This window comes from Protopterus annectens, chromosome 3.part1, assembly GCF_019279795.1.
Source record: "Protopterus annectens isolate FY-2018-M chromosome 3.part1, PAN1.0, whole genome shotgun sequence".
Taxonomy (NCBI): domain Eukaryota; kingdom Metazoa; phylum Chordata; order Ceratodontiformes; family Protopteridae; genus Protopterus; species Protopterus annectens.
In genome coordinates, this window is record NC_056732.1 from 546,485,924 (window position 1) to 546,501,404 (window position 15,481).

At 34.1% G+C, this 15,481-nt stretch overlaps 1 protein-coding gene across 4 annotated transcripts in view; it reads left to right on the forward strand.

The window, feature by feature from the left end:
• ZNF385D (zinc finger protein 385D) overlaps positions 1-15,481 on the forward strand; it is a 1,382,400-nt gene that overhangs the window by 1,312,027 nt on the left and 54,892 nt on the right. For all 4 annotated transcript variants that reach the window (XM_044066958.1, XM_044066959.1, XM_044066960.1 and 1 more), the window contains one exon: positions 354-532. In XM_044066958.1, the coding sequence (XP_043922893.1) occupies positions 354-532 (179 nt within the window). The remainder of the gene's footprint in view (positions 1-353; positions 533-15,481) is intronic.

The following is a 15,481-nucleotide window of genomic DNA, read 5'->3' on the forward strand; positions in this document are numbered from 1 at the left end:
CTTACTAGGATGTTTCCTTACACTCATCCTGAAGATAACAGGAAGAGTTCATTGATGAGTAATGGTGTTATAGTGCTATGCACAGCAAGCTGGCTTCAGCTCATGCTAGTCTTAAAAAAAGAAAAAAAGGAAGATCATGCTATATGGGAATAGAAGAGCTAAGAAATGGAGAGGCAGCTAAGAAGTAAAGAAAATGAACGCGGCTGAAATGTATCAAGATTAACTTCTTTCCACTTCCTCTGTGATCTTCACTTACATTTTATTTAAGTGTCTTGTTATGCTGAGAATGGTGGGCCCTGGATTGGGAACTGGAAGTTTTATGCACGATGTTTTTTTTTTTTACATCTATACAGGAACAAAGCACAAAACTATGCTTGAAGCAAGGAATGGCAGCGGGACAATTAAAGCTTTCCCTAGGACTGGAATTAAGGGAAAATTATTTTCTAATAAAGGAACCACGGGGCTTCAGAACAAAACATTTCACTGTGAAATTTGTGATGTTCATGTGAATTCAGAAACACAGCTAAAACAGGTGAGAAGCTTTACACTAGTTAATGTATAGATTTCTGTGCTTAAGCCTTTCCCAGATTATGCCTTTTAAAAGTGAGTTATGTGAATTTGTAAGCAACTTGCTTTTAAGTATTTCTTGTTGGATGTTAAGGGTTGCTTGCACCTTATAGAGATGTATTTCTAGTATTCAAGGTGCTTGTCCTTCAAAGCTTGAGAGGGTAAAAGATAACATAACTATACTCTTAAGTCTATCTGGTAATCAGCTCTGTGGTGTAGAGGGAGAATGCCCTGACTACAATTCCAAGTAAGCTGGGATTGATTTCTCGGCCACTATTTGGGAACATCTGACTGGGCTAGGACAGAAGGGTAGGGGGATGCTCACGTGCTTCTGCCAAAAAATACAAAATCTATTAGGTGCTACAGTTGAGACAGGAAACCTCCAAAACAGCTGTATCAAAGTACTGATGTAGAATCATCCATAGACTTAAATCACTCATGCACTTGAGTGGCAGCCACATGCTATGTCCATTGCATACCTTACTCCAAGAGTGTGAACTGGGCATGCACAGGGAGTAGCAACAGGACAGAATATAAGCCAGTGATCCTTATTGCAGATTATGGTATAACTCCCAGCTCTTATCGCTACGCAAATAGAATGAGTGAGCTGTGCAGTCCTTGATCTGAGGGGAATGAATGGGTTACTTAAAATTTAATGGGCAGTTATAGCAATGATAATCAAGTATTCATCTTATGAAGTTTTATCATCTACAGTCTTAAGATGATATTTTATACAGTGGCCAACTGCTTAGGTAACAAAGCAAACTTTTTTTATTTATTTTATGTATTTATTTATTTCCAGTTTGATAAGCGGGGAGGTCCACTTAGGACACATAGGAATCTTTCATTAGCCTTACTTAAATATCAGAATAATTTGGTATACTGGCATGACTCATTCAGGCTGCTATATGGTCAGCAGTGAAGCTGACCAGTGTGTGTGTTAGAGATTATACTTGATGCTAAAAGTATAATATCATCAGATAATACCAAAGATCCAGCACTTGTTTTCCCAGACAGAACTTTGTTATAATTTATGCTGTTCATGAGAAACATAAACAAGAGGGGAGACAAAGCATATTCTCTGTAGAGTCCTATGAAAAATATTGTCCAAAAGTATGAGAATATTGTTGGCATAAAATACATTGCTTGGCAGAGTAGTGGGGGACAGTCTCAGTGATAGAGTGAGGATCCCAGTAATCCAATAAGACCTGACAGGGCAAGTATGTTTCTCCATGTTGTGCCAATTCAATCAAAGTGATTTGGACACCTTTTGAAAATACCTCTGGGTAACTTATAAAACTATACCAGCAGACCCTACTAGGAAGAGTCCAGGTAAAAAACTTTGGATAGTTTTGAGATATTCTGTGACGCCTGACACTCTGAGTTCCCACATTAAAGACTAATCTGTGATACTGACAAAAATAGCTAATTACGGATTTAGTATTAGATATTTACAGCACATTTGCAGCTTTGATCTTCTGTGTCATCTGATATGGATATTTATATCCTTATACCCCTGTAATTTATATATACTGTCCCTGAGATCAGTGCATCACAGACTAAATTAAATATACTAAGTACAGAAATATTGGACTTGGCATAATTTCCCACATTCACACTCGTAGTTTTACAGCTTTGGGAACTGTAATTATGGTCCTTGCAGTTTCAACCATCACCCTGGAAACACATGGGGATCTCAAAGAATGTCCTGGAGACTGTTGCTAGAAACTCTTTTACCAGTATGACCTTCAGTATGATAAGCAGTTTTGAAAAAGATGATGATGATGGTGGTATTACTAGCTGTGAATGAATTAGTAAATCATATTTTGTAAATAAAAACTATGAACATGCATTCTACAACCTTGGTCACGATGTGTGGATGTAAATAAGAGTCAGTACCACAATTAAAAGAAGCTCATCTCTTCATATTGATTTGGGTACACATTGCCTGTTTGTCATATTCTAAAGTTTCCTTATTTTACAAAATACTTGACATTTATTTACACTCTCTGTACACACACCAAGCTCCCTTAGAAAATGTTAGCTGAAATTAAATCACGACCAAGCTCAAAGACCCTCAAAACCCCATGTTTCTATATGGTCCTCTCATAAATATATATTTGAACTAAACGGGCTTGTCATAATGAAATTGTATGTTCAATTTGAGCTTATTCATCTGAAAGGTAGTAGATACAGTGTTCATTGCCAGGTCAGTGAAGTGCAATACAGCAATCTGGTTGAGTTTTTTTTTTTTTATTGAAATTGCATATACCAGAGCAAAAAGAACATATAGCAAACCCTTACACACATCTGTATTAATTCTTAATATATACGTTATTCAGATGCATTAAATAGCCAAACAATATAAACTGATCATAAAACATAGATTACTATTTCTCTATTAATAAGTTTAATTTTATTCATTATTTGTATTCTGGGATATAGTTTGTCCTCAGCATAATGGTAGACCTTCTTTTTTGGCAAAAAACAGTGTGAGCCTGTTTATAAATTTTCCAAGAATTGAAATAACCTTATTTTTCCAATTCTTTGTAAAATGTTTCATGGCTCTAAGTAGAAAAGGAAACATAACAGACCCTCTTAAGTAATTTTTTTAGTTTCATAGCATCATATAAAATGGAAAATAAATAAAAGCATATGATAGAAGAGTGTCTGTCAACTGAAGCAAAAGGAGTTTTATTAAGACAATCCATATGTATGGAGACAACAAATCAAAAACTCCAACCTCAGTAAATAAAGTAGAATGCTTTATATTTCAGCTCATCTTGATTGTGATCCAGATATAAATACATAGTTCACAATTAGTAACTCAAAAGCAAAATAATTGTCCTTCCTTCCTTCATGTAAAAGTCTAATTATATATAACACATCACTTTGTGGTACATGCTCTTCATATTGCTCGTTGTCCATGTTTGGACACCTACTTTCTTTCTGTACCATTGAATAGTGCAAGACTTTTTCATCATGTTATTTGAAGACTTGTTGGTTTGTTCAAGTAACGATATACAAGCATGAACATTTTCAGAAGAACAAATCCATTTATGTTAGGGGGAATAGTATGTTATGAAGCAATCAAATTACATTCATCCAATTACAGACTCATTTCCTTCAAGAATAATAAATAAAACTCAACATTTATTTATTTATTTTATTTTACATTTGTTGACCGGGCTAGTCTAGCTGGATATATGTCCATTTTCAGTAGAGGCCCAGGGAGAAAAGCTCCACACATAACATAATAAACACAGAAAGACAAGTTGTTAATAAAGACATACAATAAAACTAGAAATATAAATCAAATCAACTTGTTAGTAAAATCAACATACATTTAAGGAACTCAAACAGTTTAAACTCATACACAATGTTCTGTCGGTTTCAAAGCAATTTTACCTAATACATAAGGTTATACAGTAAGGCATCAGCCATATAGATAACAGTTAAAGCTCAGAAGGGTAGAGAAGTAGAAGGAGTATGAAAGATAAAATTATAGGGAAGAGGCAGGAGTCAAGAAGTGAAGAGAGGAAAAGAAAGAAGACATTAATACATATTCTGTTTTCCCAAGGAAATTGTAGGTTAAATCTGCAATTCAGTTTGGACTAGAAAGAACAGATACAAATGTCAAATTGTCCACTACAAGGTTATGGCCAATTGCTCTAATTATTTGCTTCTGAAGTGGGACATAAGCCAGTCTTGAGAAATATCCTGCCATAATCATAAATGATACCAAAAGTAAAATATAAAATAAAATTGATTGCAATAACTGAGTCAGTAATCACAGTTGTTTGTGGGGAGGGGTCCAATATCCATCATCTTTGAATAGATTGCCAGCAGTACTGCTTTCTTTGCTAGAAATGCCCTGCATCTCTCTCCTTAATGCTTCCACATATTGGTTAAGACATTTTCTATTGGCATAGTGTATTTACTTATATCTGCAACAATATCCACCGACTTTGCTGATTCCTGCAACAGGACTCATATAGCCTATTGCTCAACTATTACACTTCCTAAACATGTGAAAAGTTTAAGTACCTAGTCTCTAATTTCCATATCTGCTTTGCAGCCACTGCATGAAGTGTCTTATATATAAATTTTGCTAGCTGAAAACTACTCATATGGAATATTCTCATGTATATACTCTGTATTGCTTGCATAATATCTTTGATTTGAGAATGATTACTTATGTACTGTTTTTTCAACAGTTGTTTAAGCTGCAAATAATATGTACTAAATGTCTTTATTAATGTAAATTCTGTATTTTTATGTGAAATGTCTTTATATGTGGAGCTTTGGGACTCCACTGAAAATGGGCACTTCTGGCCCATCCCAGTAAACAAATGCAAATGAATAAATAAATAAATAATATTTTTAGGCAATGTCAGTCTCCAGTTCCTACTAATCTGATAATTCTCATTCAACAAAATTCCTACCCTAGAAGATTTCATGACCCTTGAAAACATTCAGATTTGTATAGTTACAAAAACAGTGTTGTCGAAAATTGACAACAGTCCCTTTCTACTTAGATTTATTGCTTATCCTTCATTTAGATCACCCACAGTGGATGGCTGTGATCCTGATGAGGGTATTTCTATATTTACTTGCAACTTCACTGAAATGTTAATTTAATCAAGGCAGTGACCTACGCATCCCACATATTTTTGTAAATATAGGCTAGGCCACCTATATCATTTCTAACTTTTGATACCCTCTATGCTCCCATCTATCCATGATGCCTAATTTACCAATTACATTCACTAATAATCTAATAAATAAAACAGCTGCTTATGTCATTTATTTATTTTTTTGTACCTAAATTCATTCATCAATGAATTTGTTTATCCATCCACTGCAAATAATAAGCCAAATTTGAATGTACCTATTGCAGAAATCTGCTATTTATAATTTCTACAACAAGAGGAAAATATAAGAATAAACTTAAATCCCTTCACTCTAAAGGTGACCTCAGAAAGGTAAAATACAAATAAAATGAGGGATCAAACCCACCAAAGCCATCAGGAATCTTAGAGACACTACTTAATACTGATCTGGGCTTACATTTAATGGCACTACTCTCTCCTACCTCAATGAATTTGCAAATATACTGGGTAAGAAGTTTAGATTAAACATTTCCCTGTCCCCAACATTTCTTCCTGACAGCACCCAGTTAGAACTCTCCCCTCCCATAATTATCTAATTATCTTTGAGCAAGTCCTAAAAGCCCTTTCTGAAACTAAGAACACTAGCCTTGTGTGCCAAGAAAACATACTAGATTGTTTCTTTCTTAGTATAAAAAACTAACTCACTGACTCTCTTACAATCCTAGTCAATCTTACCCTTCTGTGTGATATGGACCTGAGGCCTGGGTCATATGCATATATCCCATGTTACCTCTAATGCAAGAGGTTTTAAGGAATCACACAGTGGAAAGAGTAGCTTGGCTAGATTTTTCTTTTAGTTATTAATGTACCTGAGGCCTGGATTAAAGCTGCTGTGGTATCCATCCATAACGCCAGCCCACTACTGACCCTGTGTACTACAGTCTTGAAAGTATTATTTACAAACAATGGAACTGTATAATCATGGATCTTATGTGTATGTATGTATGTATGTATATATATATATATATATATATATATATATATATATATGTGTGTGTGTATATATATATATATATATATATATGTGTATATATATATATATATATATATATATATATATATATAGATATATATATATATATATATATATATATATATATATATATATATATATATATATATATGGATATACTTTGAAAGCCCACAATATCGAAGACCAAATCATTGAGACAAAAGCATCAAAACCTTACTTCAGTGAATAACCCGATTGCCAATCGATTCCCAAGGTAAGTAACCCACTCACACTACCACTAACAAAAATGAAACCTTACCAACACCAACCCACCCTGGTAGGGGGCTATGCCCCCCACACCTCCAAATGTTGGAGGCTACCCCCCCCACACCCCACCTAACTAAATATAACAACTTAGAGATGACACCACAGTTAGGAAAAGGGTAAAAGTCTACCTTGTTGCTCAACAGGTTACTTACCATGGGAATGGATTTACCAATCTGGTCATTTGCTGAAGTGAAATTTCAATAGTTTCATCTTAACGATTTTATCTTCGATATTGTGGTTTTTTGATGTTTTCAGGTAGACCCATATATATGTATATGTGTATATATATATATATATATATATATATATATATATATGTATATGTGTATATATATGTTTAGAGCTATGCAGTTATACATAGCTATATATGGACATTGGTAGCTTATAAGACTTTGACCTAAACCAACCTGGATTTATGAAAGGAGGGCTCTACTTACTTATTTACTTAATGCGGTTGACTTCTTTGGAAAGGTCAAAGAGGCACTATGTGAAGATAAGCCTGATCTGGTTTATAGTTAAAATCCACTCAGTCAGTGCCAAAGACATCCTTTTACTACAAGATTCTACCAGTGGTGTACTGCTGGACTATATGCTGGTACCACTATACGTTGGTGTTAACTTTACTGATGTCAAAGCTGATGTCAAGTATCTTCTTGACTAATAAACGGAAACAAAAGCATGGAAAACAGTAGTACTAAAACTCCCAAAGAAAGGAAAAAGTCTGATGAAGAACTGATATTTATTTGCATGAAAGTGCTAACTTTACTTTAATATATTTCTTTGGGAGTTTTAGTACTACTGTTTTCCATACTTTTTTTTCAGTTTACCAGTTTGTGTTCATTTTGGATATTTTTTTGACTAAGTTTGGAGATGAATGCAAACTTGATGCTGAGATGAGTCCATCAAGCCACTTAAATTTTTCAAAAGAGCCTAACACTCAGAAAATTATGGTGGCAGGACCATTGAATAAAGTTAAATGCAAAAAAATGCAGCATTGTATTCTTTGAAAAAAGAAACATTCTTGCAACTAACAAATAAGTGAAACCTTGTTTAAAACAGATGACTTTATCAAATACTTGGACATGTTTGTGGAACAAAAGCTTTCCTTTGAGTACCAAGTACAAGCTATTATTAGGAAATTGGTTTGCCTTTCCCAAGAAATTACCAATAGTGTAAATTTCAGATCAAAAGAAATATTTCTATAGTTCTCCTTCATTAGGCCCATACTTCAATATAGTGTCCCCTTTGGCCTATAGCTATCAACTTCCCCTTTATTAATGTGTTTTATTACTAAATGCTGTTGCATTAACAATGAATAAAGCAGACACAACTAAAGTAACACACACAAACTAGAGGAACCATATGAGCAAGAGTAAATTCATTGCAGTAAGAGATCGAGTATGTATAGGAATTATTAAAAGCTTTTAATGACCCAAGGGAGTTGGAGAAAGAAGGACTCTTTTGAAACCAAAGTAGAACATTAAGTTGTCAGATATCTCAAGCTACATTCAGAGAACCACCAACAGGTCTAGAGTAGCACAGCACAACTCCTAAGCAGTACAGTATTGCATAACCAACTGCTTCACGTAAGATGGACAGACATCATGAATGGACAGATAAGCAAACATCAAAACCTTAAACATTATTCTGTAAAAACACTAAATATTCTGGTCTATTCACTATTAAAGCAAATTTCAGCTAAAAAAATGAAAAAGCAGTACATAAAGAAAGAGAACTAGTGAATTCAGTTAGAGTAATAGAAAATCAAATTATAATAAATCAAAGCTAGCAACTGTATAACAGTTAAAATGTTTAAAAGCTGATCTTAATACTCATATTCTTTCCAAACCCTGGTGGGTAAAATGTAAAGTAACTTATAACTTACCAGACTGGGAACAAGTCCACTCTAAATTTCTGTTTCAAATAATACAAATACATAAAACTTCTAAACTGATTTGATTAAGAAAATTCAATACCATATTAAGTTATACTCAAACAATTTTACTGGATTTCCATAGTGTATTAAAAAATCTGTTTTAAACCTCATTATATTTAACATCCATAGAGGGTATTGCAGCTTACCTAAATGTCTTAATTTGTATACGACTCCTTCATCTTGTTAAAATAATTTAGAAAATAATATAGTCATGTTCAGTATATTATTAAAGAGCTGCAGGCCCAGATGGATATGTGGCTTAAGGCTGCAAACTTCTCTGTAACTTCATCATTAAGTTTTTAGTTACATACAGAAAGACAGCTTTTCCAATTTATATTTAAATCAAAGAGCAAATACTAGCCCACAGATCCCTCAAATTGCCATTCTATAACCCTCACTAATTTAGATACAGACCTGCATGCATATTTCCTACCCTGCCATAAAAAAGAATTGATACCTTATATAATGTCACCCTTTTAATATACACATACTAAACTTAGACAAATTTCTTACCAAGCTATTAAACTAGACTCTTGAGCATCCATTTTACATTAACCATAGATGTTTCAGGGCATTTCACAGGGGCAGATTTTATTTCTGATTTTTAAGTTCTATATTGATTTCAGTTTCCAGACACTTTCACTATCATATTTTAAGCTCTACTCAAATCCTACTATGCCAGTTTAAATTAATGAGTGTTAATTCTACCACATTAGTATCTTAAGTTACATCAGGCAAGATTGCACCTTTCAACATGCATTTCTAAGTTGTACATGGATGCCCTTTTTCCTATTTTTAGAAATATATATTTCACTGCTTTTGCTGGTGAAACCAAAATATATTTCCTTTCTCTTTTTTTCAAACACCTTTATTGAATTATCACTTGTGACACAGGCAAATTTACATTCATATAAAAGTAATTAAACTACATTAACATAACAAACATTATACTTCACACATATTGCTATATATACATATAGATATATATATACATACATTATTCAATTTCTGCCTTTTTTCAACAACAAAAGTCTTTATTAAACCATCACTTACTACATAGGCAATCATACATTTACATAAATGAAAACAAACCACACCAACACAATCCTAGTTGCAAACATTTCATGTCAAATTATTTTCTAAATTATCTGATTACTGATTAAACAGAACCAACTCAAAAAGTGTTTCCCATGCGTAAGGATTACACCACTGTAGAAACTCTTATTTTTCTTCTCCCTAATATTAGCGTCTCAAATAAATTTAAATTTCTGAAAGTTATTTTACTGCAGAATAATGTTGACTGTCTTACTAATAAATTATACACATCATCAAACAGGATTTAGGGGGACCCTTATAGCTGCTCAAATTCTACTAACTAGCAACCAGGATCCTAAGTGGTTGTTTGCCCAGAAACCTGCCCGGCTGAACACCAGCTTGAACTCAAACATGAGTTGTAGGATACAGCTTTTACAATGTTTGGATGCCATCAAGGTTTCATTGTGGAACTAAGTACAGAAGGAAAATTGGGAGGGGGGCTTTTGGTTAGGGAGGGTGGAGGATTTTAGGTTTAAACAGTGACTGGGAGTTATCTCAGCATTAGGGTTAGGCAGGGAAAAGGAATTTTAGGTTTAGTGACTGACTGGGATTTAGGCCTGGGTTAAGGTTAGGGATGGATGATGGATTTTAGTTTTAGAGAGTGACTAGGAACTATAGCAGGGTTAGGGTTAGGGAGGGGAGGGCAATTTTAGCTTTGGTGCATGAGCAGAGATGATATGGTTAGGTTTAGAAAGAGAAGGGGTTTGGCAGTGATCAGGAGTTGTTTTTAGGGTTAGGGTCAGGGTTCTAGGAAGGATAGGTTAGTGTTAGTGCATGATAACTGTGGTGGTGGGAGTTAGAGCAGTTGCCAACATGAGTGAGTGTCAGCATGGAAGAGTGTCATGAGCTAATGGTATGTGATCACTTGTAAAAGTCCTAAAGTTAGATATTTGAGTGACATTAGTTATCTAGTCTCTCAGTTTTCCTTTTCTGGAAAGAATGTAGGCCCTCATTTTTTTCTGTCATTAACTTAACTTTGTCAATCCATCCAGACATTTTCTTTGAATTATTCATTCAGATCTTGCCACATATGATTGGACCCTAAGTTAATATATATAGCCTATCATAAATTATCCACCTGCCTGGTTGGTTTAAATTACCACATATATGCTTCTTTTTTTATTTCTATCTTGTAGTAAATTATTATAATTTGATCTTAATTTTCTTTTTTATTATAAAAGCTCAAATGTTTGTGGACAATTTTTCAAATATTTCAGCATTAGGTTTAGTTTCCCCTTCTTGCAACAAAAATACTTTTAGGAATTCATAATCCTCTAAGTAAATACATAGTAATTTTTGAAGAATTAGTTAAACTGCTAGAATCTAGTCATTCTAGAACCACATAAACCACACAGACTTAATTATAACTTACTTGGTAGGACCAATGGATAGTTTAGAACGCTTTCCCCTTAGGCAAACAATGACTATTTATAAGTTTCTTCATAATTAATACAAATCTGTTGCTCCTGTTTGTGAAACATTTAACCTAACTGCCAAATTAAGGTAAAAGTTTGATAATTTACTATCTGATAATATCTCTAATGATCTTTTTGTAAATCCCTTTTATGTTCCTACCTTTTAATGCATTTTACTATATACAAGTCATGATATTTTACAGTGTTTATATGCCTCCCATTAAAAAGGTTACAGAATATGTTATGTTTGTAGACCTATTTCATGTATTTTGGTTTTGCCATTTTATATGTAATTATGGGATATTGTTAATAGCAAGATAAAGTTTAGTTTCTTAACTCATTACAGCCGAGTGTGCCTCTAGGTATTTCTGCAGTTACCTCTTAATGCACCCATAGGCATCAAATATTGCTTGTTCATATTTGCATTAATAATTCCAAAACCATGCTATATACAGGTTATCAGAATATTTTATCTTAAAGCCTATATGATGCAAACACAATTGTATTGATATTTGACCACTGTCAATGCACATTTGTTAGAACTGTAAGGTGATAACTTCATTTGACCTGGTCCCCTTCAACAAAAACATCACATCAAATGATATTTGACGACCTTTATTGAAGTTCTATAAACATGTTAACCAATATTCATAAATTCTAACCAATATTCATATATTTCATTAGGAGAAAATAGCATCCATGTAACATTACCATAGGACAGCGTCCTCGCTCATCCTAATCATAAATTCCAACCAATATTCATAAATTTCAATAGGTGAAAATAACATCCATGTTCCATTACCATAGGACAGTGTCCAGTGTCCATACCTCCACTCACTTACTTATGAAGCAGCCATTTATTGATTTATTTCCAACTAAATAAGCAGCTTACCTCCGTTTGCTTATTTACTTATCAAGCAGTGGAACCACTCACTTGCCTTTCCCATCTTATTAAATTGAAACACCACCAGAGAGGGAACAGAAGAGGGCAAGCCTGCCCCTCTTCTCTGCTCTACCCAAACTGAAAATAACTGCATTCCCCCGTTACAAAGGGGAGGTAGGGTAGGTAGCAAGTTCACGCCAAAATTGTGACTCCTACTCCAGTTACACTTGCCTAAAACCCTCTAAGCCCCACCCTACCCTTACCTCATTTCCTCCCACAAATCTCTCATTCCTATTTAACCTTATCTTCCCCTTACTTTCCTAATTCCTACTACTCTGTTTGTCTAACCCCAATTGAAGATGTCCCTGGACAAATTAGTCTGTTCCAAACATATTTTTTTTTAAAAGGCTCAAGCCACACCCACTGAGAGTTAAAGGTGCACACCCAAGAAAGCTGTATTGGAAGGAATGACTTAATTAATCATGACCTTGGTTATCATTGGTTATTGTAGGTATATTGAATTGTATAAACAATAAGGGAAACTCTATTTATTTTACTAGGCTTTGTAAAGTTTTACATTACTGCTTACTGCCTGGATCGTAAGAGGATATAAATGTTATAGATTTTTATTACAGAAAAAACTAAATACCTGATGGCATGTTAAGTAATTGTCAAAGAAAGACTCACTTCTCTGACTGGAAATATGCTTGGAACATGTTATACCAATTTTTTTTCTGAGTTCGTTTTTGACCTGTTTTATTCTAACCCAGTTAAGTTTGTAGTGATACTATTTTTAACTTATATTTTGTTGCAATTTAATCACTTTTATAATTAATCTGTTTAGCAAAGTATGTATATCTAGCCCCTCTGCCCACTTTAATAATTCAAGCTAACTCTGCCCCTGCCTCCTTGAAACCTCAGTTCTATAGCTTATCCTAGAAAAACTCTTTGCGTAAACAATATCACTAATTAGACAGATTTTACATGAAATTAGTGGTAAAGTATTTTTCACCCATCCGAAAAGGAAACTAGTTTCATTTTTTAATTAGTTATACTGCGAATTTGACAGCATGAATATTGACCAGTAATGTTCAATTACACACACACACACACACACACACACACACACACACACACACACACACACACACACACACACACACATATATCATCATATATCAAAAAGCATTCACTCATATCAATATTTTGACCTGTAAATATGTATATATGTATTTGTGTATAAAAACATAAATCATATCTCTAGGGTACTGTATAAACTGGAGCACAAAGCCCTGGGAAAAGTAAATTGTATCATTACCCCTGCCTCACCATGCTGTATTTAGTAGAACAGTTTCCAGAATATTGCCAACCACCTAGAGTAACAAAGACAAATTAGTACTGAACTGAAGATTATATCATGCTCAAAACATGTTATTTGAGATTGTTATGATATGTATGCAGTTTATAAAGTTTGGGTCTGTAAATACATTTTGTGAAGATACTAGGTCATTGCTTACTCCCTGATATGTTCTTTCACAATTTGTCTGTGTCAAATGTTTCTGAGAAGTACTGCAACAAAATTGAATTGGCGTCATTCATATGCAACATTTGTAAAGTTTACTGCAGATGTACCCAAATCATGAAGTTGCAATTATTTCTAGAAATCTTGAACTAAGGCTAATTTATGGGTACAGTATGCAAGTTCATGCACCACAGAACCACCAAAAAATAGTTAATGAAGACCATGCCATTCCCACCGGTGATGTATTTTATATCGCTATGGTACCAAGGCAAGCACCGTGGTTGTGCTAGCAACATGAAGCATGCTAGTTGTAGTTTATGGTACAGTAGAAATGCGTTTTAAAATTTTAAAACTACTTTATCTGATTTTACAGTCTATAAGTATTCTATGGTATAAGACAGCAGGTGTATAATCCTTAGGACTAGAAAATTCAACAATGAAAAATCCTTACTACATACTATATGTCTAGAAAAGAATGTCTGATTTGTTTTTGCATAAGATAAGAAATGTCAGCTTCAATGAAGCTAAAGGTTATCATAATTTCATAATCATTTAAGTATCGCATCTGAATCAACCTCTTCAGTATACTTTTAATATGTCTTATTCATTCCCTTTAGTAACTTTCTTTTCAGAGAGTTGTATATCAGAATAATATACAATACCTCTGAGGAGGGGTTTTAAAGTGATTTTGTGTGATGTTGCTGCATTTATTTATTTATTTATTTATTTATTTATTTATTTATACTTTGTTAATACAGAAAATGAACTGATCCAGGGACCCTTTTCAGCCATGACCCAGACCATTCTGGCATTGAGAATAACAATTAAGAAATGTATTCAGGAATACGCAGAAAAAAAAAGCAATACTGCCATTAAGGCATATGAGTCAGATTGCATGTACAAAACATAGTCAAGATGTGACAGTGAATAATTTAAACAGCATTACAAGAATGCACGCATTATTTAATGCTTAAATATACAATACTGCAAATGTATTATAAATATTTATACAATGACCCCTCATTAATATTCCAAAACATGCACACTGATTGGTCAGCGTGCCCATTGTAAATCTGACTTATACTAATGGAAAAAGGTCCAGTCACCTGGACTTTTTCCATTAGTATAAGTCTTTACTTTTTTTTGTGTTAGGCAGTAGCAGAGAACGGAAGAGCTCCGCTGCTGTAATCTTGCTATGTTAAACGAGTTTAACATAGCGAGATATCTTAAAAAAAAGCAACGGAGATCTTCCTTTCTCCGTTGCTTTTTTTAAAGCTGTCTCACTATGTTAAACTCATTTAACATAGTGAGACAGCTTTAAAAAAGGGAACAGAGATCTTCCTTTCTCCGTTGCTTTTATTAAAGCTGTCTCACTATGTTAAACTCATTTAACATAGCGAGACAGCTTTAAAAAAGGGAACGGAGATCTTCCTTTCTCCGTTGCTTTTATTAAAGCTGTCTCACTATGTTAAACTCATTTAACATAGCGAGACAACTTTAAAAAAGCAACGGAGATCTTCCTTTCTTCATTGCTTTCTCTACACACAGCTCTCATGTACTGAGTAAGCATATGCATGCGCAGTACATCAGAACTGCTCCAGGATACCAGGCAGCTGTGGAAGGGCAGCACGGACGCATTATACAATGCCATTATTTAAGAAAAGTAAGTATTTTTTTTCCTTAAATAATGTCATTGTATAATAGCAATAACCCACTTCTGGGTGTGGGTAATGCTGGAATTACCCACGGTTGTCTTTGGTTGGTCACTCGGGCTTCACCCTTGTGACCAAACCACACCAAAAGTGGGTAAATCCAGCATTACCCACATCCAGGCGTGGGTTACTGCTTAAATAATTGTACATATGCACATTGCACAGCTCTCCATGTTGTGATGCTACTGTTTCTTTTTTAAGGGTATGCACAATAACTTAAGCTTTTATAAAGAATATATGTGTGCTGTTTAGGTGCCACTAATGTTGGCAAAAGGTCAGGTAGATAATACTAGACAAATATGCCATACAGACCCTTTTTCTTGCACTGTGAAACTTGCATCAGTATCCTACAACAGTAACAAGATACAAGCATTGCAGAGTCTCACTATCTAAAGAGTA